Source organism: Gasterosteus aculeatus, chromosome 12, assembly GCF_964276395.1.
Source record: "Gasterosteus aculeatus chromosome 12, fGasAcu3.hap1.1, whole genome shotgun sequence".
Lineage (NCBI taxonomy): Eukaryota > Metazoa > Chordata > Actinopteri > Perciformes > Gasterosteidae > Gasterosteus > Gasterosteus aculeatus.
Genome location: NC_135700.1, coordinates 14,565,583 through 14,591,329, shown reverse-complemented (window position 1 = coordinate 14,591,329; position 25,747 = coordinate 14,565,583). Strand labels below are relative to the sequence as shown.

General features: G+C 40.1%; 1 protein-coding gene across 1 annotated transcript in view; it reads left to right on the top strand.

Annotated features, from left to right (window-relative positions):
• The window catches only part of LOC120833991 (CUB and sushi domain-containing protein 1-like), a 276,934-nt gene that overhangs the window by 231,329 nt on the left and 19,858 nt on the right, over positions 1-25,747 (top strand). The window contains exons 44-60 of the mRNA XM_078085041.1: positions 514-702; positions 1,121-1,298; positions 4,292-4,437; positions 5,749-5,829; positions 7,427-7,540; positions 8,835-8,951; positions 9,128-9,199; positions 9,799-9,945; positions 12,669-12,857; positions 12,962-13,147; positions 13,681-13,878; positions 14,702-14,875; positions 16,810-16,983; positions 17,157-17,330; positions 20,668-20,856; positions 22,290-22,466; positions 23,504-23,689. Of these exons, the coding sequence (XP_077941167.1) occupies positions 514-702; positions 1,121-1,298; positions 4,292-4,437; positions 5,749-5,829; positions 7,427-7,540; positions 8,835-8,951; positions 9,128-9,199; positions 9,799-9,945; positions 12,669-12,857; positions 12,962-13,147; positions 13,681-13,878; positions 14,702-14,875; positions 16,810-16,983; positions 17,157-17,330; positions 20,668-20,856; positions 22,290-22,466; positions 23,504-23,689 (2,691 nt within the window). The remainder of the gene's footprint in view (positions 1-513; positions 703-1,120; positions 1,299-4,291; positions 4,438-5,748; positions 5,830-7,426; positions 7,541-8,834; positions 8,952-9,127; positions 9,200-9,798; positions 9,946-12,668; positions 12,858-12,961; positions 13,148-13,680; positions 13,879-14,701; positions 14,876-16,809; positions 16,984-17,156; positions 17,331-20,667; positions 20,857-22,289; positions 22,467-23,503; positions 23,690-25,747) is intronic.

Genomic DNA, 25,747 nt, shown 5'->3' with positions numbered 1-25,747 from the left:
TCACTTGTTTTTCTGCTCCTTCTGTACTGTAGTTTAGTATTGGTTTGCCCGTCAGTATCTAAGAGTCCCATGGGATCTTAGTTCTGACATTCTGAAGCATGGGCAGGGAGGCCTCAAACCCATTAGGAATACCAGGTGTTCCTGTGTACACCATGCTCCATGATTGTGTGCAGAAAGTCTCCTCATATGTGCCAGAATATTGTATAAAAATAGATTAGATCTCTTTACCTTGCTGCACTGTCGTAGCTGGTAGCCTCTGTGTTTCATAGATATTTTTACTGCTCCTTGAAGTCCATTAGTTGTAAACGAAAAATAAATATTTCAAACACAAATTATTGTAAATGTCGTTTTAGGACTCAAGCTGCAACAAAACAAAACATTTACTTGTTTATCTTGTTTATTTTAAGTATAGCTGTGTTCCTCCATGTCCTGTTTGCCAACAATCAGTTTTGTTTTGTTTTCCTGAAACCTAAATAACACTGGATTCATTTTTTTTTTTCTTCATTCTTTTAGCCTATCAACTTCAAAACTGCCAGGATCCCTTTCCTTTCCCTAACGGAGACATCATCAACAGTGACTTCAGTGCTGGCCAATTAGTAACTTTTCACTGCTACCCAGGTTATGTTTTGATCGGACACCCAGTGCTAACATGCCTGCATGGGACCAACCGGAAGTGGAACCACCCCTTCCCACGCTGTGAGGGTAAGGACAATCGAGCATTTTATATAACTGGAATTCAAATGTTGAAAAGTCTTTTCACATTTGCCACTTTTTGTTTTAGTATAACACATGCATATCATTTTCTATCCAACAACATCATTCTCCTTTAGGCAAAGAGGGTGATTTAAAATGTTCTCATCCTAATAGATTTTCTGTAAATTGTATCTAATCTATCACCGCTATCTCAGGCCAGCAACATAAATCAGTTGCACAATAATTGCTCTTATTACTACCACTACTACTCACCACTGCACCTACAAGTAATGACAATCATTTCATTCCTCACCGTCTACAGTTGTTGTTCTTGTCCCCTGATAAGCAGGCATAGCAAGTTAGGAAAAAAGACATTTGCCAAAAAATTATCTCATAACTCTTTTTTTTTTTAAACTATTTTTCACAGCTCCTTGTGGCTATAATGTCACGGCTGAAAACGGGACAATCTATTCGCCTCAGTACCCCAATGAATACCCCAACTCACAAGATTGCAGCTGGCTCATCACTGTTCCACACGGACATGGAGTTTATATAAACTTTACTTTATTGCAGACCGAGCCTGTCACTGATTACATCGCTGTCTGGTAAGTCGGGGTACTCTCACACTTGAACTTACGGACACACACACACACACACACAAATGCTTAAGCTTCTTTTCGAAGCTGCCCTTTATCCGTGGCATCACTGACAGGTAAGTCTTGAATTATACTTATATTCTGTATCTGCTCAGCACACAAATAAGAAGTTGAATCAACTTTTGATTCAAATTTTTTTTTTCTCATCTCTTTCTTCCTCTCTCCCGCTCAAGTATGTACACTTTCTGTCCCACTGACTTACTGGGATGTATTTTATTGATTGTTGATTGATAACCTTATTCCTGGTATTTCATTCATATTTATTTATAGTCTTGCCCGTGTGTCGATTGTTTATGACTTCATCATACTGTACACAGGGATCACAACTCCATAGACTCCTAACACATACACGCACACTCTGTGCTATGCATACATCAAGTAGTACTGCAGTAGTATTGGATTCAGTGTGGGGGTAAGAATGTGAAAGGGAGTGTGAGAGTAATGCATTTACAATGGGACCACTGACCAATTCGATCTAACTCAGTACCACGGCCATACACAGAGCGCGAGAGCTTGGGACCTGTTGCAGTAATGATGAAATTCATTGGGGGGTGGGAAATCTAATGGAAGGAGCAGTGGAGCCTGGTTCACAAATCCAACAGGAATCGTCACGGTCTGACATTTCTCAACTAACTAAGAGTTTCAGTACGGTACAAACAGAATAAAATGGATCATTTTTAATAAGGAGCATTGAAATCAAGTAGGATTTGGGCACTCATATTGTTGAGTGTTGGTTTCGTTTTGTTTAGAAAATAACAGTTTTATGTTTGGGTGTTTAGGCTTCTTTTATCAGACTCAAAAGTCAAGCTGTGAGGGTTGAGTAGTTGAAATGCCGGCTGAGGGAAAGTAATTCAATCCCACTGGGATTACTCAATGTCAATCTCAGGAGCCACACGAGCCGCTGATATTGCTCTGCAGAAGGTTATTTTGCTGTTTCGAAATGATTTTGGTGATTTGAATGTTCTTGACGATTTTTTTACGGGCAACAAAATTCTGAAATCATATTGCTGGATTGTAGACTCCCAGAAGACATCTGAGGTTATTGCCTAAATGACGCACTTCCACTTTTCCATCTCACTACATCCTTCTCTAACACCTTCTCCAAAAATGTTGGAGAGTGCTTCGCTCGGAGGCGGTGGGGTAGCATCTTCACACACACTATCTAACACAGTATCTACTTTAGATAATAACTGGTTGCCTTCTACATCAATGGGGATATATGTTATATTGTGCATACGCAGTAAACTGGAAAATCAAGATAGCTGACAAGTTTGAGATCCTGCTCATTGCTTTTGTCATAATTTGAAAATTTGACTTTTGGGTTCCCGAATTAAGGTGTTAAAAAGGACACACAGTAGAATCTGCATGAACTGCTGTGTTAATTTGATTTGAGCATAATTTCTATTAATTATATGAGGAGAGGGGGGATTTTTAAATGTAATTTATTTAGTTCAAGCTGAGCATCAAAATCAAACAATCAAGTCATCAGTAGCCGCTGACTTTAGTCTCCCCACCCCCTGTTAAAAAAGGTAATTTAGGTAAATCTTACAAAGCTTAAATTTTTCTAATCATTCAGTCTCCTGCTTTCAGTGGTTAGGCTGATTTTTCACCTCCACCAGTCTTTGTGTTCAGGTTACTCATTAATCAAACTCGTAACGAACGTCTTTCATCACAATGTCCTCCATATTCCAGAACTCTGTGATGTGTGTCGTCCGACTTGTGCACTGTATACCAGCTGCTTGAGTCAATCATCTTTCGGCGATAGATAAATCAAACTTTTAAATCTTCATTTACAAAGATAAGGCTCACTTTGAATGTGTCCTTCCCATGTCAGCCAGTCCCTGATACGTGTATGTGTTTGCATGTGTGATTTATATTTATACATGCATACTCACACACACACGAGAGACACAGGATCTGCTTAATCGGGCTTGTGTATTTTTCGGTGAGGTAAAGAATAAAGATTAAGCCACACCAAATAGAACATTTTGATACTCCAAAGGAGCTCAAACACCTTAAGGAGGCTTTCAATTATTGAGGAGCCAAGAGATCTCAGGCACTTGTCATGAATAAAATGTTAAAAACGCTCTAATGGCATTTTCAGTAAAAATCTAAAACTGAACATTTAGGAACTTTTTTAAGAAAAAAATGTCAGCAACATTCATTATTTAATGAGTTAAATTGAGCCTTTAATCCTTAGAACTTGTTCAATGAGCTTTTTTCAAATAAGTAAAACAAGACAACGCAAAGAGAAAAACTAGTTGCCATTTCAATTGAACTTTATTTCGTATCGGCCAAAATCATTTTGCAGGCAAATGCAAGATTCATTTTGCAATAGAACATAATATATACTTTTTAAATCATAATATTTCATCCAATTTTTATAATAATTATAAGTAGAGGTGTTCCCAATAAGGAATTTGCATAGTTAAATCTGATTGGTCGAGTCTGTTCCATAGTCGACTAGTTCTCGATTCAGGTCTTTTTTTATCGCTCATTGATTATTTGTTTCATGAGCACATTTTCCCGTCACTCTGGAATCATCAAAAGACTATTTGCGGTCACTTTTTTCTCATGATTTATTTTACGATACTATCCTTTTGTATAATTTGTTCTAATCCGTACTTTTTAAACGTATTCTAGTATTATTAGTACATGAGCATTTTTAAACATACTCTACAGTAAAGCATCCCCCAATTTTCTGTGCATATTGAAAGACAGTCTTGTAATCTTAAATACCTATTGTAGAAAGGTTTTGGTCAGAATGTAAAATTTGTATTTTTATTTCAGGAGTAAAATTAAATCAGTTAACTCTTCATTGTATACAGTTATCTTTTTGTTTGTTCTTCTTTCCCTCCTCCTCCCTCTGCTTCAGTTGTTAAAATGCATGGTGCGTCCAAGTCAAAGCATGTCAGTTGTCTTCATTGTCTCTTTGTATTTAGGGACGGCCCAGATACGTCCAGTCCTCAACTGGGAGTGTTCAGTGGAAACACGGCATTAGAGTCGGCCTACAGCACCAGCCCGAAGGTCCGGATCCGCTTTCACTCTGACTTCTCAACTGGAGGATTCTTCATTCTCAACTTTCATGGTGCAGACACACACTCACGTACACTTTTACCTGTGGTGTAACTGTGTTCGTATAAATGCGTTCATCATATACAAAACACTAGATTCAGTTAGTCACATGTGGACACTCGGGTTGAGGGACGGATATACAAAGAATCAAGTTCTTTTTTCACTGCCTTCTAAAACCTAATTCCACGTAACGTCATCTGTGTTTGCGAATATCAAATCCGATTTTCTTATTGATTTAGTTTTGGTGTAAGTGTGGCTAGTGCTTTGCAGTTCAACAACCTGTTCCATAACCGGTAAATAGTTGAGGTCGGGGTAAGGGTCCTTACTAAGAGACGAGAAAAAGAGAGACAGATGGTTCTTACACTCTTTTCCATATTTCTGTGTTCGATATTACTCCACTATTCTATATTTGTACAAATAGACCAGGTCATGTCTCTTAAGAGCTCCATCTTATGCCTTTGAGTGATGTGCTTTTTTCCTGCTTTCTGAGGAATCATTGTAGCTTTTGTTGCAAGTATACAGTCCCAGTAAGAAAGGGTAAAACCATTTGCTATTTTTCTTCTCATCTTCTTCTTCTACTGAGGTAAACATCCACACAAGCTATCAGCACCTCTGTCTATGGTTGACAGTTTAGGATATTACTGTAAATAATGGCTGCCTTTTTCAGTTTGGAATGGCCAATGTATTGTTTTGCTTAAGAAAGAAATTATCACATTTTAAAGATTTGATTTGAAATTAGTTTTTCTCGATTAGTAGAAAAACGCAACCTCATTTTGAGAGTTTAACTGATTGAAACCTATTATTGTTGTACGTGTTCACTGCTAAAGTGGTTCTGATGATCTGTGGTGTTTGACCCTGATGCCCACTTGTGAATTAAAGGAACTGTTTGAAAGATTAAAGGGATTAATTGGTAGATATTTAATATATAATTTATGAATATATTTTCTATCACTGTATGATCACTTAAAACTACGACTCAAAGTGCATTAATATCTACGTAGGGAGCAGGTCGCCTTCAATAGAGTCTGCAAACCTGCAGCACAGTCACATCACCACAGCTAGTTGACACGAGCACAACATGCAAGATTTGCTAATTCTTTTTGTTGTTAACTGTTTTGCTGCTTCGAACAAGGAAGACAGAGAACAGGAGAATCGACTGACACGTCATCATATGTTTGAGTTCTTTATTCTTTAACAACTTCACTCAGGCATTTTATTTTTGCAGTTGAAAACACTGCTGTTGCTGCTCTAAAAACTACAGTTGTAATATGATATAGATAAATATATGTTATGTTTATTGAAATGTTTTCTCACCTCTTGCCAGCCTACCGTCTGAAGAAATGCCCTCCTCCCCCTGTTGTGGAGAATGCAGAGGTGATCTATGAAGATCAAGACTTCCAGATAGGTAATTATCCTGGTTACTAATAACATGACCCTTCGATACTGTAAAACATTGGTTGACAAGATCTTACTATAAGTGAATAAGAGCTGCAGTCTCAAATGCAGAAACTAATACTGAACGTGCATGTCTGTTTCTTTTCTCAAACAAATAATGTTCTACATTCTTCAAAATACAAACATATTTTCACTCTTGTGACAGAACTGGTAATCTCATTAGTCTTTTATGAGGTCCTTATTCAGCTGAGTGGAAATAACTCTAAATTACCCTACTAATGGGACACATTACTGTGCAAAGGACATGCGTGATCTAACCATAGCAGGCTAATGTAAATTATAATTAATCTTTGACTGTTAATTCTATTTTTGGCTTTATTTGTGGTGTTGAGGTCCTTGCTATGAGTAAAATCCATTTAGGCTTCCACTATGTGAGCATCTCTACTGTACATATACTGTATAGTACATATATAGTAAGGGTTGCAGAGCTTTGTTGCTCCTGTCAAACCATACAACCATCTCTCTGCAGAAAACTCACATTTTGAAATGTCAACTTTCTATGAATTCAAAGTTTGTTGAATTCTACAATCCTTAGTTTCCGACCCTTTGATGACACGTTTAAATCCCGGGATAGTAAGATATAATGTTTCTAACAGAAGAAAGACATAAAACAGTGATTCAAAGAATGGCTACACCACAGCGGCCGTTTATGAAGATGACGTCAAATAATTACACCACAGCGGCGTCAGGTTGCGCCTCCTCACAGCAAGAGTGAAGCCATTATCTGTGACAGAGTAAAGACCAAAGGGAGCTTTTTTGAGATAATCACACAAAGCAATTTCCTAAGCCCGCCAGATCATTTATTCTGAGACTTTTACATTCTCAAATCCTGGCAGAATGGAGTACTTAAGAGACGGCTTTGCTGTAGGTCAGTCTAATAGACATTTAAACAATCTTTGAACAAGTTCAAGAAAGCGGCGAATGTCCTTGTTTGTTCTGTTAAACGATTTAAAGTTTACACTGTGAGTGGGCTTAAATACCGTGTGCCTCCCCACAAGATTCAGCATTACACCTTCCTGTCAGTTGGATATCAGACAAAATTGGAGTGGACCGCTCTGGTCTGGGCCCAAGCAAAGCCGGCGGATCTCCAACCCTTTGCCATACATTCAGCCTGTCAAATTGTGCCCATGTCTGATAAAAAAACTAAATAGATTATAAAAACAGCAATGAAAAGAATATTTTCAAATTTTAATGTAAGCCTATACCTTCCCAAATCCAAGCACACGTTTATTCAGATGTGCTTGTTTACCTTATTAACTCTAACATCCTATCCACTCATATTTTGGATTTTCCTTTTCGCTGTTAGAAACGTAGCACAAGCACGGACAAAAAATACGTTTTTTGAGCGGCAATGCACCCACTGCTGCTAAAGCTGAACTTTGTTCTGTCTTTCATACCAAGTACGTCACTCATACCAGATACGTCAATAATATAAGCAAGTGTTTCAATACACATCAAATATCATCAAGACTCTGCTCTGCAGAAACCTTTGTTCCATGTGTAACGTGTGATGACCTAATGTGTTTATCCTTATTCTCCTGTGTCAGGGGATATTGTGAAGTACCGCTGTTTGCCTGGATACACATTGGTCGGAAAGGCGGAGCTGATGTGTAGACTCAATTCCCATTTGCTTTTTGAAGCCCCGGCCCCCACGTGTCAAGGTGAGGCCACTCCGGAGTGCCCAAATGGACAAAATATTGCATGGCTTTATATAAATCAATACAGGGTGAAACATCCAAATATTTAAATAAAATCTAAAACATTTGGATCCTGCACTTTGCATATAAATATTTCCGTTAGACCCTCTCATGCAGATAAAAACCCACATGTTTCCAGGCCCTTGTTTTTATTTGCAAGGTTTTTACCAGAGCCACGAGACATTTTATCATTCAGCTTTTTTACAGGCTTAAAGATTCTCCACATGAATAGTAAGCTGATATTGAGCTGTGAAATTCATGGAGATCCCCTTTGCCAGTCTTGAAAATATATCCTCCAGCTTTAAAAAACGGATCACATCTTCACCCGTGTTCCAAAGTGTTCATAGACAGTAAATCTTATAACCTGATGATTATCATCCTTGTAGATGAAGGTATTTTTATCTCATCAGTCTGGAGTACATTTTCTGCGAGATTTAAGTTTGAATGTGTTACACCCCATTACTGTATGGTGGTAACTAACTGTCATGCCTTTTAAAAAGATCTCTTTATGGAAAACTATCCAAAAACCTTAATTTACAGAACCAAAATATTCTACAAATGTTGTCTCAACTTGCATAAGACATAAAAGAAACACACACGTTTAGACAGGTCAGAGAGGGAAAAGCAAGCGTAAGTGAAATGAGCTGCATTAGTTTCTAATGGTGTTGAAGTACATGTACATTTGCTGTTGCTTCTATGACATTCCACTACCAGAAAGGTATTTTATGCAGGAGAGTCAATAAATGAAAACCCTTTGCTAATATTTTTGTTTTTGGGAAGGAGAATCAAAGTTTTAAAATTCAGCAGAACTGTAATCTCATTGACAGTCTTACAGTTGTATGTTAAACATGTTGGATGAAAACTTAAAACTCAATCCACTCCTCATCACCCTATAAATCAAAATTTATTGAATCCTTCTCTTTGGTAGTACAGCAGTTGATTGTGGCATGCGTTTCATTTTTCATTTTAAGACGTGCGAGACGTTAGGGAAAATGCATTTTATATTCTCAGTCAGCAGCATAAATTGACACTTGGACGTGATGGTTGCAGCGCTAGGAATTTCAATGAGACAACTTGATATATATTCCAAATTTTCTCAAGATATCATTTTTTTGTGTTGAAGAGACGTTCAGCCTTCACCATCATGTGCCATGAACAGAGTGTCCTTTCTGCTCTGAAGCTGCAGCAAAGAAAACCCGCTTTCTTGTTCGAGAACATGCAACATGCTTCCAATTTGTTTTGTTTCTTAACCCTTCAGCCCAGTGCCCAGCCAATGAGGAGCGGCCTTTGTCATCAGGAGTGATACTGAGCCCCGGGTTCCCAAGTAACTATCCCAACAGCCAGACATGCTCCTGGCTGCTACACATACTTCCAGGTAAAGTGTGTGATGAGCAGATGCAACGAGTTGTGTAGAGCTGTATGTTTTTTGGGGAGTTTTAAAATGTGATTCATGGAACTCTATGCTTAAGTTTCAGGGATTTGAAAGTATACTTTATATTGTATATTTCAGGTTTTTGGACGTGTTTGTAAATATTTTTTGTTGTTTTCCAGGTTACACCATCAACATCTATGTAGAGATGTTCCACAGCGAGAAACAGTTTGATGAACTGGAGATTTTTGATGGTACACAAAGCTTCAGCTCTGTTTGTGTTTTTTTCGCTACTCCTTTGTTTGGTACACAGACACACCAACGCATACACATGCAGCTTTAATTCATGTTTGTTTATGAAAAGTAGCACAACAGTTAATAAGATGCACAACACTTACTTCTAATTTGCAATGTTGGGATTTTTCCCTGCAGGGGTTCCAACTAGCTTGTGTAGCAGTACATTTGAAAGTGAGCAGATGAGATTGTGTGTGGGTGTGTGTGTGTGCAGGTGTGTAATTTCACTTCATTCTTCTTTATTTATTCATTTTTATAAACATATTTCTTTAGCCTCCATCCACTACTTGACGTCAGCTTAAACCTTAGATAAAGCTATGTGCCTCAATGTCATTATGATCATGTTCGACATGTAATTTAGAGCTACTTAGCTGTCAAACTTCATGTGCCGTATGTCACAGAAACAATAATACACATTCTGACTGCAGCATTATGTTCGCATCAGTCTCAGATTTACTGGAATCTAAAAAATACTGTTAATGTATGCTTTTACATGAGAACATACACATATGCAGTGTGCTCTCCACATATCTGAAGCCTCACTCCTTTTATCCTGCAGGATCCTCGGGGCAAAGCCCTTTGCTTGTCGCACTAAGTGGTAATCACTCATCTCAGCTGAACTTCACATCTAAAACCAACCAGCTCTACCTGCGATGGTCCACGGACCATGCAACCAACAAGAGAGGATTCAAGATACGATACTCGGGTACATCCAGTCTATCACTTTCAGTGAAAGAAAATGTTGTTCAACGCTCTGTTTATTGGCTGGTTATGTTATGTTAGTATAATATATGCAAATTCAAAACACCAGTTATCTTCCTATTTGTTAAAGGTATGGTTTTTACTCCTCCTTGAATCGATAAGTGTGCAAAAGATTTTGAGGGAAAGAAAATGAAGAGAGGGACCAGCATTAGTGACAATAAAAACATTAAACTCTACTTCTGATTGATATGAGGTGGGTAAGAAAGCAGAGGTGTTGGACCAGGGAACGAGAACGAGCTGCATATCCAGCGCATTAGCTCGGGGTTACACCCCCATGTGGCATCCAAATGTTCCATCTGAGCTTTGATTATTTCATTTGATTCACTGTGTTTAATAGTATATTATTTGTATTCATCTGCAGGTTCTTGCCAATGCTGTGGTTCTCTGATTGTTAGCTTTGTTTAATGAGGATTTTGAGATTTTTAGCTTCTCTTCAATTCAAGTATTTAATTTTTAAAGAATTTGTGGAATATGACCACCAATTCCAGTCATTGAAAGACAATGAGACTAATCCTAATACTGTTTAGACTTGAGAAAAGTGTTTATTTGCTTGCTTTACGGAAAAAAAAGTCTGATACATTTTACTATTTGATTAATATCAGCACAGTCGCCATAGTTATAGTATTGTTTGTTCCCCTGACATTGACAGCTATACAGAGAACAATAATATGTTGTTGGAAGTTCTCCGGTGACCTTTATGTTAAAGAATATATATTATACATGTGTACATATGTAATTTTCTCAAAGTCCATCCATCCATCGTCAAACCGCTTATCCTGCACACAGGGTCGCGGGGGGGCTGGAGTCCATTCCAGCCAACTTTGGGCGATAGACAGGGTACACCCTGGACTGGTCGCCAGCCAATCGCAGGGCTAACGCAGAGACACACTGACATTCACGGGCAATTTAAAGTCCCCAATTAACCTGATCCCCAGAGCATGTCTTTGGACTGTGAGAGGAAGCCGGAGAACCCGGAGAGAACCCACGCAGACACGGGGAGAACATGCAGACTCCACACAGAAAGGCCACTGGGCAGAGTCGAACCCAGGACCTTCTTGCTGTGAGGCAACAGTGCTAACCACCACGCCACTGTGCCACCCCATTTGCTCAAAGTTTAACACGTAATTCTTTATCGAGCGGCTATTTTAGGATGAAGACTTGGTTTTAGGAATGCAGTGAGTTAAGGGAATTTATCACGTCTGCGAGGATCCAGACTGGCAGTAATTAGTTGCATACGGTTTGTGCAGTAAAAATCACTGCAGCATTTTCCTAATAGTTCTTTACGTATCGTTTAGCTGAGAAATGAGCTCGGAGGCATGTTCTTAATGGTATCATGTTTATATATTCACTGACCTTTCCGAAAGTAGCAATAGCCTCATCAAATGAGCATTCCACTCGTGATTCCACTCTTTCTATCTCAGTCTTTCCTCTGTATTTCTCTCTCTTTTTTCATTTGCTTCTTGATTGTGTCCGAGGTGCCTGACTTAGTGTAAACTACTGTGGGAGTTAAGTGTTAAGTCGGTATGTGTAGTATTATCATTGAATGAATGAATTATCATTCATTTTTGGGGGGTTTTCTTTCAGTCCGCTAAAGCTAATTCAGATGAAACCAAAGCCGAAACAAACACGATTGTGAGCATCTCAGAGAAACCTATTTGGTAACTGTCATTGAGTGTGGAAAAACATGTATTCAGTTTAATTATAAATACAGGCGTTGTGTTGACCCGTTGTTGATCTAGTTTGCATATTTTGCATATCAGTGAGCTATAACACGGGCCTGTTTTTTTAGTCGAACAAATGGAACTAGATAAGCAGTCATGTTGACTGGACTATTGAGCAGCTCAAGGCCTTCAGATGAAGCTCTGTAACCATAGCAACAGCACTGATGCTTTGAGCTTTGTTTTAACTAATAGTGAGTAAATTAAACCATCTTGGTTTCTTTGGTTTGTGACTATGGTATAAGTAAATTATATACTATAATATGTCCCAACATCACATGTGTCATTCTTTGTCTTGGCCTTGTCCTATTTCCTGCAACACTATCGTTTGATTTTCCAGAATACCACATTCCACTGCACATGTGCACTCACATGAACAGTTAGGAATTCAAATTCTATGTTTCCTGTTGACTGGAAAGGAAGTAATTTCAACACCGACAATCCAAGTAAAATTTTCAATAAAAAAACAGCTGCTCCTCTGATGCGGATACTCTGAGATCATGTGAGGTCGTATTCTAACATCCAGGAGGAGTTTTTGACCCTTTCTAAGAATAATAAACATTCAGGATAAGAATGGCCCTTCATCCCCTTAGTAGATATTTAATCGCCATAGAATAGATATTTTTTTAGTAGTTGGTGTGAGCAATATAAAGGCCACATGACTCGAGAAGGGGAAATAACGTACTTTGTATTCAAAATGACAATGACTCCTGCGTCCTGACAAAAGGGAGATTGTGCCGTTTTATCCAAGCTCCAGCCGTTGTGCTATTCTTTCCATATTCATTCTTGGCGTGTCTTTTTTTCACTAAAAAAATCCTAAGGAGCCAACTTAATTTGTCTATCGTGCTAATTATTTTCTGCATAGAAAATTAAATAGAATGGTAATTGGTAGTTTTCTGTGAAGTGAAAACACCGATAAATACTTGTCTTTGTCACTCCGTCTTTTCAGCTGCCTACTGTAGCATTAATGATCCTCCTGTGAATGGCGGCGTTATCAACCGAACCAGACTGCGGCCAGGTAGCAGACTTCAGTTCTACTGTAACCGTGGTTACCGGATGATAGGCTCAAGCAATGCCACCTGCCGGCTCCACCCAAACGGACTCTTCCAGTGGGATACTCCACCACCTTTTTGTCAAGGTAAAATACGGAATACGTTCTTCACAAACAATTGGACAAGTATTACAGCTGTTTGTGTTTAAGAGGAAATGAACATGAACTTTTGTGTCTTTGTGATGTTGCAGCTGTCTCGTGTGGAATCCCTCAGTCCCCGGGCAATGGCAGCTTCCATGCTAACCAGTACACTGTGGGTAGCCAAATCACCTATCACTGCAACCAAGGTTTCCACCTGGACCCTAATGTTCAAACGACAGCCGTGTGTTTGGAAGAAGGGAGCTGGAGTAATGCTGCCATTGCACCCAGATGCCTTCGTAAGTTTATGAAAGGAGTTCACTAAAACAAAAGGAATGCTTCAACTTTAAAGTTTCCATTTGCATATTAATTTCTTTGCGGTGTATTGCCTTGAATTATTGAGGAAAATCTGCCCTTGAGCAAGCCACTGGACCCCTAAACAGTTCCTTGTGTGCTGTACAGTAGCTGCATTCTTTCCTAATACTAAAAGCAAGAGCTACATTTCACTGTCTGTTGTGTAGATGTTGTTTACAGAGAGATGTTGTTTGAGTGATTGATATACAATTGGTATATTGTGTAAAAAGTCATTCATTCAGAAAATGTGTACTACAGCCAGATACATTCTGGTGACATCACCTATACATACGATAAGATTATAGATCTTTTGATTCAATGATTGGTAAATCACACATTAGGCTCATGTGTTATTTAGTGTTGTATATATGCTGACCTTACGGCAGTCAATATCTTGTGATTAACGACACAAATAAAGCTTGAAGACCGTAATTCAATGTTCCGTTTAATTGCAATATGATTAATCGTTGTCTCTCAGCTCTCCACTGCCCCAGCACAGATGGCACCTTGTCGGATCAGATGACCTCTCGGCTGCTCTCTGGCAGTTTGGAAGAGTTTGGTTCTATGTTGATGCTGGAATGCGCGACAGGGTACTATTTGGGCGTAGGGCATCGAACTCTTCGCTGCCTTGCCAACGGGACCTGGGAGGGGTCAGATGACCTAGCTACGTGCAAGAGTAAGTATAGTCTTTCCATTGCAGAATAAATCTTAACAGCGAATGTCGCATAATCTAACCCCTTGCCCTCTAACAGGATAATAAAACTACATGATGATATTATGTTTTGTGCGCTTGTTTACCTCCCCCAGCACTCTAGATGACATATAACTATTTATGAGTCCACGCTGACTCGAATGCCTAGAATTGTATTACAAGAGATTCCCATTATACTGGTTACACATATTCCCCTGAATATGAAATAGTTGATAGAAACACTCTCTTTCTGATCTAAACTACACAGGTAATTTTGCCGTGTGATGTGATGTTAGTTAGTGATATCAGCAACGCTCAGGCACAGATGACGACATATAAACCTCGGGATAGAAAAGAAACCTCATACAATCACTCAGACAGTCACAAAGGCACATGTGTTGTGTTTCACGTGGGAAAGACAAATTTCAAAAGAATAAAACTGCATCGCGTTTGCTGCCACAACCTGCCAGAAATGAGTTATCATTCATTTTATGGTTCTCCGCCATTTATAAGTAAAACTGTTCATTTAGGAGCATAAGCCTTTCACCTAAAATCCTTAACTCCAGTGTAACCTACAGTCTTTACTTACATTTAGAAGGACGGGACGATGTGGTGTAAATTGTCTTTAGAAGCACAGCAACACTGCTGTATAAAAATAAAGGACACTTAGAGACTTAACGTGGGACAAGACTCTCATGAAGTTAGAGAAGTTATCCTTGGAAATATCAACCACTTCATATTAAGATTTTTGGAAACACAGAAAATGTAACAATACCAGTAACCCACAGTGTTTATTTGTTTCATTTAGTCATCTCCTGTGGGGAACTTCCGTCTCCACCCTTTGGGAGCAAACTGGGAACATTGACCACATTTGGAGCAACTGCGATTTTTATGTGCAACCATGGTTACACGCTGGTGGGGTCACATGTCAGAGAATGCGGTGCTAACGGGCTGTGGAGTGGTGCAGAGACCAGGTGTTTAGGTAAGGTTCTTTAAAATGTGCTTAAAATATGGTTGTTCAATGTGTTGTGGTCTTTCTCGATGACACTTTGGCTGTCAAATATCCAAATCAATTAAATATGGTAAAAGTCATTAACCACAAAAGAGAGGCCACATTATTGGGGAAATTAATTTAGGCAAGTTGTCATTAAAAGCACTCATTAACTCTGTTGTTTTTGTACTTTTATTAAATACAGTAAGACTGGCTTCTGTAATTAATTATATGCAATATAGCCCCCAAGACAAAGACAGTGTAATGCAAATTTAGAAGACGATATGTACAGAATTACAAATGCATATGAGATTTAATATTGCTATTTGTCTCCTGTAAGTTGTGGTGTCACTGTACAATGCAGTGTAGCAGTCTCTTCAAAAGCTTTGTATATGCAGCTTCCCTTTCGTGCCAGTCCGTTGTCTGATTGTGAGGTCCGGTTCATCAGGGTCCAGTTGTTTTACCTCTAGTTTCTCCGTCAAAGTTCTTCTCCCAAACGGGTCTTGGAAGAGAGATTTTACAGAATTCGGGTCGAGTCTTCTTGGAAGAATACCTCGTTCTCGCCATTGGCGTTAAAACGGCCTGGCGAGAGTCGCCATGACCAGAGCGCAGCCTGGGACCAGCCCTACCATGGCTGCTGATCGGCTGAATTGTGTGCATGAATTGCGTCATGGAAATAAAAATGTTTAAACATTTAAATTTCAAACCTAAGCTGTATTGATGCATGGGAATGCCGCAGGTGTCTGGGTAAGGTCTATGAAAATTAGAAGTAAGATAGACTATGCAAATGCCTCAGTAACTCAAATGATCTACTGCTAAGATATTTCATTTCTGAATACATTAAGGCCTTGATTTAGATCTTCACTAAGCACTGACCACGGATTATTAATCATGATTGTGCATACTGTACACACTCCACTCCAATGATTAAGCCTTGGAGCTACATGCTTGAATAAGGAACCTTACACAGATTCTTTTTTTATGTGATGAATGTATTAGTCATGTTATTAAATATTCATATTTTATTATTAATTATTAAGTGACTAACCATGATAGTTTGAGATGTTTAAAGTCTGATGAGGTGGTTTTTTTTTGGCATAAATATAAATCACAATTGTTTTGAAATGAAACAATTATAATAAAATAGTCATTACAATGGAACACTTATTATGATACAATTATCTTATGGAATTCTGTTTTTAATTAAACTAATTGAAGTCTCTCTCTAAAATATGCAAAACATCTGTTCCTCACTATTTGGAAAGCTATAATTTGCAGTGTGTAACCTCTAGCACTTTTACACATTCCTCCGCGTGTTCAGGAGGCGCAAATATAGATGACACAATTAATCACAATTTCATGTACAAAATCCCTCAAAATCTTTATTGCAATCAGCAGTTTGGGTTTTCAAGATAAGACCAATTTTATATCTTAGTGGTTTTATAAAATCCGGCATCTGTAATAACGGTTTTGAGAAGATAGTGTTGAGAAAGATAATTGCATTATATACAGTACTCTCCTTGTTTTCAAATGAATCAAGCAAGAAACAATTTAAATGGCCAATAAATGAAAAGCTACTGGCTTTAGTCATTGAGTTTTTGAGGGACAGAAGCATGAACCGAGGAAGTGACCCTTCAAAGCCAATTAGGGGAACTCAAAAAAATCGCGCTAGTGTTCTAATTTGAACAGACCTTTAATGCAGTTTTGGAGCTGTGTTATCTTTGAACATTGATTTGTAGATGCACTCTTGCAACTGATGAACTACTGACACAGCTCTGTGACATTGTTTTTTAGTCTCACGGGGCGATGAGCAACAGTGTAGCAAAATAAGACCCGCTCTGGTGACTCAATAGCAGAAAATAGGGAAAGTGACTTCAAGTTGTTCTTCATTATACTGCAATAATCGCTGTAATTTTTCTTCACAGCTGGTCACTGTGACTCTCCAGATCCAATAGTCAATGGGCACATTAGTGGAGATGGCTCTAGTTACCGAGACACAGTGGTGTACCAGTGCATGTTGGGATATCGTCTAATCGGCACATCAGTCAGGATCTGTCAGCAAGACCATCGGTGGTCTGGAACAACACCCGTCTGTGTCCGTAAGTTCTTATGATACCAATATCATTGCAGCTTACATGCATTGTATTAGCAGTAATTATTCCCATTTGTAGTAAATCAATACAATTGTCTGAAAATAAATGCTCAGGCTCCTTTTGGAGTAGAAACAGTTCTTTTAGTCCAAAGTTCTCCTTGTTTCTCTCTACTCCCTCAGCTATCACTTGTGGTCACCCCGGCAACCCCGGCAACGGACGGACCAACGGCAGCGAGTTCAACCTCAATGATGTTGTCAACTTCACCTGTAACAAGGGTTACATCCTCGGTGGAAACGCTCGGGCTCAGTGCCGCCTCAACGGACAGTGGAGCAGCCCACTACCTGTCTGCAAAGGTCACAAACCTGTATATATGCTTAATAATTAGGGGTGTAACGATTCATTTTAACAACGTTTCAAAATCACGATTCATGGTTGCCGATTCGATTCATGGACGATCTGGGTTAATTTAGAACGATTCGATTCGATTCAGTGACTTGAAATCGATTCAGTAACTTTACTGGACAGTGCAGGCAAAGTTTCTGAGATCCCTGTTGTTTCTTGTAAGGAAATCACGTTTAAATTAATTATGGATATTATAAACCATCAAACAACAATTGATGGCAAATGTATTAACCTTTTATTGTGCAACCATTTTCAATGTAAACATTACACAATAATTACACAATGTTTGGATCAATTCACAGAACCCCGGATTTTCAACCTCATTGTAGGGTCGCATGTCTTTACAGATAAACTTGGCAATTGTTACTATGATGTTGAGTTTGGTGCTGGTGAGGCCTGAGGTGTCTGCAGAGCTGGAGTTACCTTCTGCTGCTGCTGCAGCGGTAACGCTGCTAGAGGTGCCTGACTGTCGGCGTTGTTTAATCCCACGGCGCCTCAGTAGATGGCCGGAAAGATTCGTCGTGTTTCCGTGTTTTTTTATTTGCCTTCTACATATTCTACAAACAGCGACCGACTTATTCAGAACACCTCCGTGTTTGCAAAAGCCAAAATGTTTCCACACGCTGGATCGATAAGTTGGTTTGTAAATGTCTTGCTCGCAGTCGTCTCCTCCACGCTGTGTTTTGTTGTTGTTCCGAGTTTCGCGCGGCTGCCGCTGCGTACTGATGACGTCACAGGCAGACTGAATCGAGTAACGTTTAACGTGTCTAAAGTGCTAAAAAACAAACAAACAAACACACATCCATGCCGTTTTTTTACTTAAATCCAATGTGCCGTAGTATCGATACAATCGATTATGTACCATTTCAATCAATTTGTAATCGATATATGTCGTCTGGAATGCCGATTTGCGGAGCACAGATCGATTCAGTTGGATCGCAGGAATATAAATCAATTAATCGATTCAGTGAATGAATCGTCACACCCCTATTACTAATGTATACCCATGTCAGCTTAACACCAGAAAACGATGTACTCGATATGGTCGGCATATGGGTGGAACATTTTGGCCAAATCTGCCTCTAGATTTATTGAGAACTAAGTAATTGTAGCACTCTTAACAATTCACCCACTATCATTGTGTTTAAATACATTTATACAGATTTATAGGTCCACACACACAGCTGGGTACACGTCCAGAGAATCAGTCTTCTACTCTGCTAACCAGGCGTGGTCGTTCCACTACAAGCCTTTTCAGACCTCTGCTGGTGTAACCGTTACGATATACTAAGACGCACAGGCTTTGTGCACAACCCTGAGTGCGGATCCATTCAACTCTCTTTCTTGTTTTCTGTGTCTCGCTGCCTTTCTCGGGTGCATTCTCCTCTCCCGCTTTCTCCCTACCAGCAGGAGCTGTCAATTACGAGACTGAAACTTTCTTTGTTCCCATAGGATGCTACACACACACACACACACACACACACGTGCATATCCCCAATGGACTTGAATTTGAGTGAATGTCAGTCTCCCCTGTGACATGTGGAAAATAAAACTTTGCTTTTATTTGACTGGCATCCACCCAGAGAGCAGAGCAGTACAGGAGGGACCGTAGGGGTGAGAGAACAACAAAGAACTACAGAAAACAGACCTGCAGGAGTTTGGAGATGACCTGGGCAGAGTAACAATGATATGATTTTTCAGCACTGTGATCTAAGATTTACTACCCTAAAGGTAGTAGGTAACTGTGTCCTGGTTTCTGTAAAGTTTCAGCTCCATCACATGTCTGATTCATCTCTCTCTGAAATCATCCCCGACTTTATAGTGCACTATATTTACTGTACACAGTATTATTTTAGTGCCACGAGTGCTCCCTCCTGAGCATGACATTTAAGCACTGTGTAGTTTCCTCAAATATTCCCATAATGCAGCAGAAAAGAAGCATTCACTGCACATATACACCACATTCCCCCAACAATCACAAAATGCATGGCGAGAAAGTAATGCGTGTCCAAAATATAAATTCAACGCTTACTTAAATGCAAACCGAGATTGATTTTGGAGACAAAGTGTCTTCTGTTCTGTTATTTAGGCTTTTCTTGTGTTCTCATGTCTTGTCTTTCCATTTTACGTGAGTGTGTGCTGGAGGAATTGTCGAGTGGCCCTGAGTTTGAGTCGGTTTATGTCCCTTACACTGAGGTTTAAACTGTATTTCATCATCTGTCGTATCGGCATGATCAGGTGTCTCTCGACGGTTTTACTGTGTTGTGTCCAGTTACCACAGTGACACGGTGGTTTTTGTCGAGGTGTTTTTTTTCGGGAAGAAACCATAAACCTTCCTTCTCATTGAGAATGAACAAAGCAGTGGTTCTGTTATTGAAGGATGAACCTGGTGTCTTATCAGCTGAGAGCGGCCTGGTTATTAGGTACGCATTTGTGCAGGTGTCCCCGCTGTCAGCTCCCTCCCCGCGGAACGCTGCTTATACCGAACGAGTCGTTATAGAACGAGCTCTGGGGATTTAGTCAATTGGCAAGTGGAATGAAAACATTCCATTCACGACGTAAAGATCCCAAACTCAAAGGGGCAAAGCAAAGCTGTAGAGATCAGCAGCTCTCAGACCGTAGAATTTGAAATACAACCAGCAGAAACCGTGGAGGAAGCAGCTTCCACAAGTGTGCCCTCAGCCATGGCAAAAAAGTGCAGGGCGTAGCGTTACTGTTTAGAAAAGCTACAATGCAACAATCCTCTACTGAGGTTATAAAGATTGAAAGCTCTCTATTTTCAGTTTTCTTTTTTCACAAATATTTGTAGTGTTTTTTCCACAAAAACAAAAAGAACAAGACATATCAGAAAGTACAGAAAGTTTTTTAAATGTTTTGAATCAAAATATCAGTGGTATGATTTACATACAGATACGGATAGATACTTAATATACCCCACAAATAGGATGCTCCCTAAACAGTAGTCTAGAGGGTTTCAGCATTTTCTCCCTCCAGGAACTCCATAATGCTCCAAAATGTTATATTTCCCTTTAACTAGATATGTAAGTTTCTCTAGGGCGAGCAGTCCTTCTATCCAATCTGGTTTGCTCGGCCCGTGAACACATCTTCTCCCTCCTCTTCTATTTTCTTGTCTTGCATTGTCCTGTCTTTATTCCTGATCTGCCCTGTATCCACATACATCCATGCAAACCGCTTGGCTAAACTAAACGTTTAGAAACATTCCCTTCAATGAGACCTATTTAAATACGTTCCAACCATGTCTTCTGTCCCCCCCACCTCCCTCTGCAGTGGTAAACTGTTCTGACCCCGGCCATGTGGAGAATGGTGTGCGCCAGTCTGGTCTACGTTACCCGGAGGTGTTCAGCTACGGTGTAACCGTGGCCATACACTGTAAGCGAGGCTTCTACCTACTGGGTTCTGCGCTCCTGTCATGCCAGCATGATGGACGGTGGGACCGGCCAATCCCTCGCTGCCTAGGTACGGATGGACAAATGCAAGCACTTCAAGAATTGTTTGACTGGAAAGAAACAAATTAGGTTGGGGAGAAAAGAGTCACAAGATGGGACCGAACGAGCAATAAATTGACATGTAGTTCATAGTTGAACAGTTTCTGTAGTCATGCAGCATTTCTGTTTTATTTTCTTCTGTGTATTTGCGATGAAAAGCCATGTGAAGAGTGAAATGGTTTGGAGAGCCACTGGAAGGTAGATGAGGAGCAAATGAGAAACTGAGAATCAAAGAGGATTCAAGGGGGAAAATCGGAGGGAACTAATCCTAAAAAGGGTTTGAAAGAAAATGCTTAAAGATTTGAGTGTGTGCTCTGAAAAAAAAAAGGTAAGCACGTGTTTTTCAGGGCAATTCTTGTCAGAGACCCAGAATGGGCGATAACAACATAGAGATTAAACTGGAGAGCGGTGGAGAGAGGAAGGCTGATTCAGAGATGGTAAGAGGAGCAGAGAGAGGCCAACAGGACAGCACAAGAACATGGTAACAGGAAAAATTCAGAACTAGACAGATAGGAGAGGGAGAGACGAGCAGACACACGCAGGTTTGTGTGCATCGAGCATTGGAGTAATACAATTCGGGGTTAAGGGGAGGTATCAGAGAAGCAGTAATTTGGCAGAAATAGAAAATGACAGGCAGTTTCATGTTTGTGTTCTCCAGAAACCTGTGCTCTGTAAAACGTAGATTTTTACTACATTGAAGTAAAAGGTTGAAGTGAAACTATTTATACACAGTTATTGGTTCTCTTACAGGCAGTACATTCAATAAGCTTGACTATATAGTGCCATAAGCCAAGCAGTAAGAGTTATATTTAATAATTTGTGGTAAAAAGCACGTGCCTAATGGTTAAGGTATATACCACATAACTGTAAGGTCTCCAGCTTGAATCAAGCTTGGTGCATCTCATATAGCCTTGTCTCTCTTCCCCTCAATCCTATGCTCCTTGTCTACATAAAATAAAAGTAAAAATGGCAAAAGAAAAGTATGAAAACGGGTAAGAGGGAAACCTATTTTGTAATATTCACGTTGGTAACAGGTAAAGAAATGTCTTCTGATCTGTGTGAAATTAGATATAAAAGTACAAAAGGAAAATAGAAGATTAAAAACTGTATTTTTCCTCGCCTCCCCAACCAAATAAAATTACAAACTTAATTTCGTCTTTGGTTGAGTTCCCGGAGCCGTCTTTCTTTTTCCTTTGTGCACGCACGCACACACACACACACACACACACACACACACACACACACACAAAAAGACACTTGATAATTCAACCCCCTCCCTGGCTGCCACTCTCTTACTGTCTCCTGCAGAGACCGAGCTGCACAACCTAATGCTGTAGTATCTGGAATCTATAGTTGGTCCCACACGCTAACACAATCTCTCTCAATCTCTCACTTTCTCTGTAGCCATTTCCTGCGGCGACCCGGGCGGGCCTCCCAATGCAGTGGTGACTGGAAGCCACAGTTGGACGTACAGTTCAGTGCTGCAGTACTCCTGTCTGCCTGGAGGGCTGCTGGTGGGCAACACTACCCGCCACTGTCAGGAGGACGGCACATGGAGTGCATCGCCACCATACTGCACTGGTAAAAGCCCACTGCTCCATAAAGAAGCATGCATAGAGGTTTTTTCGGCGGGTGCGATAGCCGATCTTAAATAAATCTTTTACCTTGTCCTATATTCCCGTACTGGCTTGTTTAATGTTTAAAGGCATCTGTACTGAGACTACTAACAAGGAAATATGTATCGAGAGATCACTAAACATGAGAGAAAACTCCTCCAGCCACGAAAGCTACAAAAAACTACCTACAGTAGTTGAAAAGTAACTAAACTAAATATACTCACTGCCAAAACAAACAAACTGTAGCTTTAATGTTTTAAACAATTTTGGAATATTTTCCAAAAAATATTTTTGAAAAATGAAGAAGTGTTACAAGAAACCCATGTCAAGGTCTGCTGCATGTAAACTGGCTTGAGCTGTATATGTAAGGAACATGCAGGGGAAACGAGGACAGAAGAGTCCTGGTTTGCTTCTCAGGTTGTAAGTGCTGCTCCAGGCTAATACACAACACAAAACCACAAATGATAGTTTCCCAACTCAGCATCAGCTGTCTCAATAGCTGAAATGCAATAAGCTTACTCCGCTGGCCTTAAAACATAACGCTCAGCAGGACAGAATCCATCCTGCAGCTGAAGACCTCATTGAGATGCAAGGCGCTGCATTTGGAGCCGTACCCTCTTAGACTCACAAATCCCTACCGATGGACTTTAAGCTTCAAAATTTGTGACACGCTCTGTGCTTTTACTGCTAGAAACAAATTCCGCTATACCAAGTTTGCAAAAATGAGTATGTGTGTCAGTGGATATGAAAGAGTAGGTGAAATATTTGTTCATGTGCTGCAACATTAGAAAGGCTCTTTAGCTATTGATGTTAAACTGTAGAATAAATGCTCGCATTTATTGTTGGACTACTTCTTGGCTCAAAATGATAATATTCACTCACAATAAATGTGTTGAGTGCCCAGGATTTCCTTGTGGACGTGTCTTGGTTGCATCAGTGCGTTGTACACATATAACTGTTGTGTCTGGTACATTAACTTGATGTCTCTTTTCCCGCCCACAGGGGTAAGTCCAGGAATCTGTGGAGACCCAGGGATGCCTCCCCATGGTGCCCGTCTGGGAGGGGAAGAATTTAAAACCAAGAGCCTGCTGCGTTTCAGCTGCGAGGCGGGATACAGTCTGATTGGCTCAGCCGAGAGGACCTGCCTTCACAACGGCACCTGGAGCGGCACACAGCCTGTCTGTCAAGGTAGGGAAGGTTGGCAAAGACTTGACGTGTTTTGTGCTCCCAGTAGACGACAAAACACTTAAAATATCATCTATGGAGTCATCGTCTGTCTAATATTTCATTTTGTGGATTCTTGTTTTCTGTCTTTGCTACTGCATAGTTATCTTTTTTGTTTTAATCTTTTTTTTTTACTTTGTCTTTTGTTTGCAATAATAACAGATCATCTTATCTTATGTGGCTACATGAAAATGTGATGATACCAAAAGAAGGAATGAAGGTCACTAGACACATTACATTATATTACATGTCATTTAGCTGACCCTTTTATCCAAAGCGACTTATAATAAGTGCATTCAACCACAGGCTACAAACTCAGAAAAGCAAGAAACAAGAAAGTGCGATTTCATCAAATAAGCCAAGTTACAATTTGCTATTGATAAGTGCCCTTATAAGTACAATTTAAGTGCTACAATTTGTTAGTCTTTTAGTCGAGGTAGAGTCTGAAGAGGTGTGTCTTTAGTTTGCGGAGGAAGATGTGAAGGCTCTCTGCGGTCCTGCTGTCATTAAAGAGCTCGTTCCACCATTTCGGAGCAAGGACAGCAAAGAGTCGTGATCTAGTCGAGTGTTTTGCTCTCAGTGAGGGAGGGACAAGCAATTTTGCAAAGCAGAGTGTGTTGGTTGGGACAACTTTAACTCAGCTCCCCCTTCAAACAACAGAGAAGTACCATCATATCTTAGAGATTACATTACGTGTGTGTGTACATGTTTGTACCTGTGTGGCCCAGATTTAACAATTTGAAGTGTGTCCCTCCGAAAAGGACTGAGCTGGATCTTCCAGAAGGCTGTGGTAATAAATTCTGTCCTATACAACAGCACTTTTCAAAGACGCTCTTTGAACCCATGGGGGTTTAGGGGAAATTAAACTGGGTCCCCATAGTGCTGTAGAGGCACTGGAATCCTACGCCTTCCTGTATCACCTTCCATATTCCCAGCTATATTCAGGCAGGCTAAATAAAGCACTGCTGACATGAACTTTATTGTACTATGACACAGATTTCATATTCGGTTAGATAGGCCGTTCTATAACTAATTTAAGTGGAGGGGGGAAGAATGAGTCATGCGTTTCGTTGTACTCCTGTTTGTTGGTCGTGACCCAAAACAACTGCTCGGGTATACTGCACGAAGGTCACGCTGACTTTAAACAGAAACATCATCAGTAGATTTAGTGTATCTGCTAAATGTAACTCCCCAAATGCAGTATTTTGTCAAGTGATTTTCATCTGCTGACTTAAAAGACAATGCCAGGTTTGAGCATGTTACTATTTAGAAATTGTTCTTGGGATTTTTTTATAGAATGCTATTGAAAACCCTTTATGTGATTTTTTTGGGGGGGATCAGGTTGATTGGGGACTTTAAATTGTCGTTTGTCTCTGTGTTACCCTGCGATTGGCTGGCGACCAATCCAAGGTGTACCCCGTCTCTCGCCTGGGATAGACTCCAGCCCCCCCGCGACCCTGTGTCCAGGATAAGCGGTTTGACGATGGATGGATGGATGTGATTTTCATTCATGCCAGGAATCCCTATAAACTGTGTATCATTTTGGGAAGAAAAAAACTCAAAAATAGTCCCAACCCTCCCCCAAAAATGAATCAGAACTGCAAAATTCTAAACGTTTATGACACCAGAATAGAGGAGGTCAGAGTAGATGTGCTGCTCCTTTGCATGGAAAAGAGCCGGTTGAGGTTGCCCCCCCCGGGCGCCTCCTTAGGGAGGTTTTCCATGCACGGCCGCCTGGGAAGAAGCCCCGGGCCCCGTGGAAGACCCAGGAGGACTCGGTGGAGAGATTATATTCCCACACTGGTCTGCGAACGCAGTCAGACCTGGTGGATGTGGCTCGTAAAAGGGATGTTTTGGGTCCCCTGATGGAACTGTTGCCCCCACAACCCGACCCCGGATAAGCGGTAGAAGATGAGACGAGACAACTTTTTAAAGGACTGTGTTGAGACAAAAGTATGACTCAGTATAACAAAGTTATTCCATTTTACTTCCTATTTTGAGTCTTTGTTTTTCTACTGTACA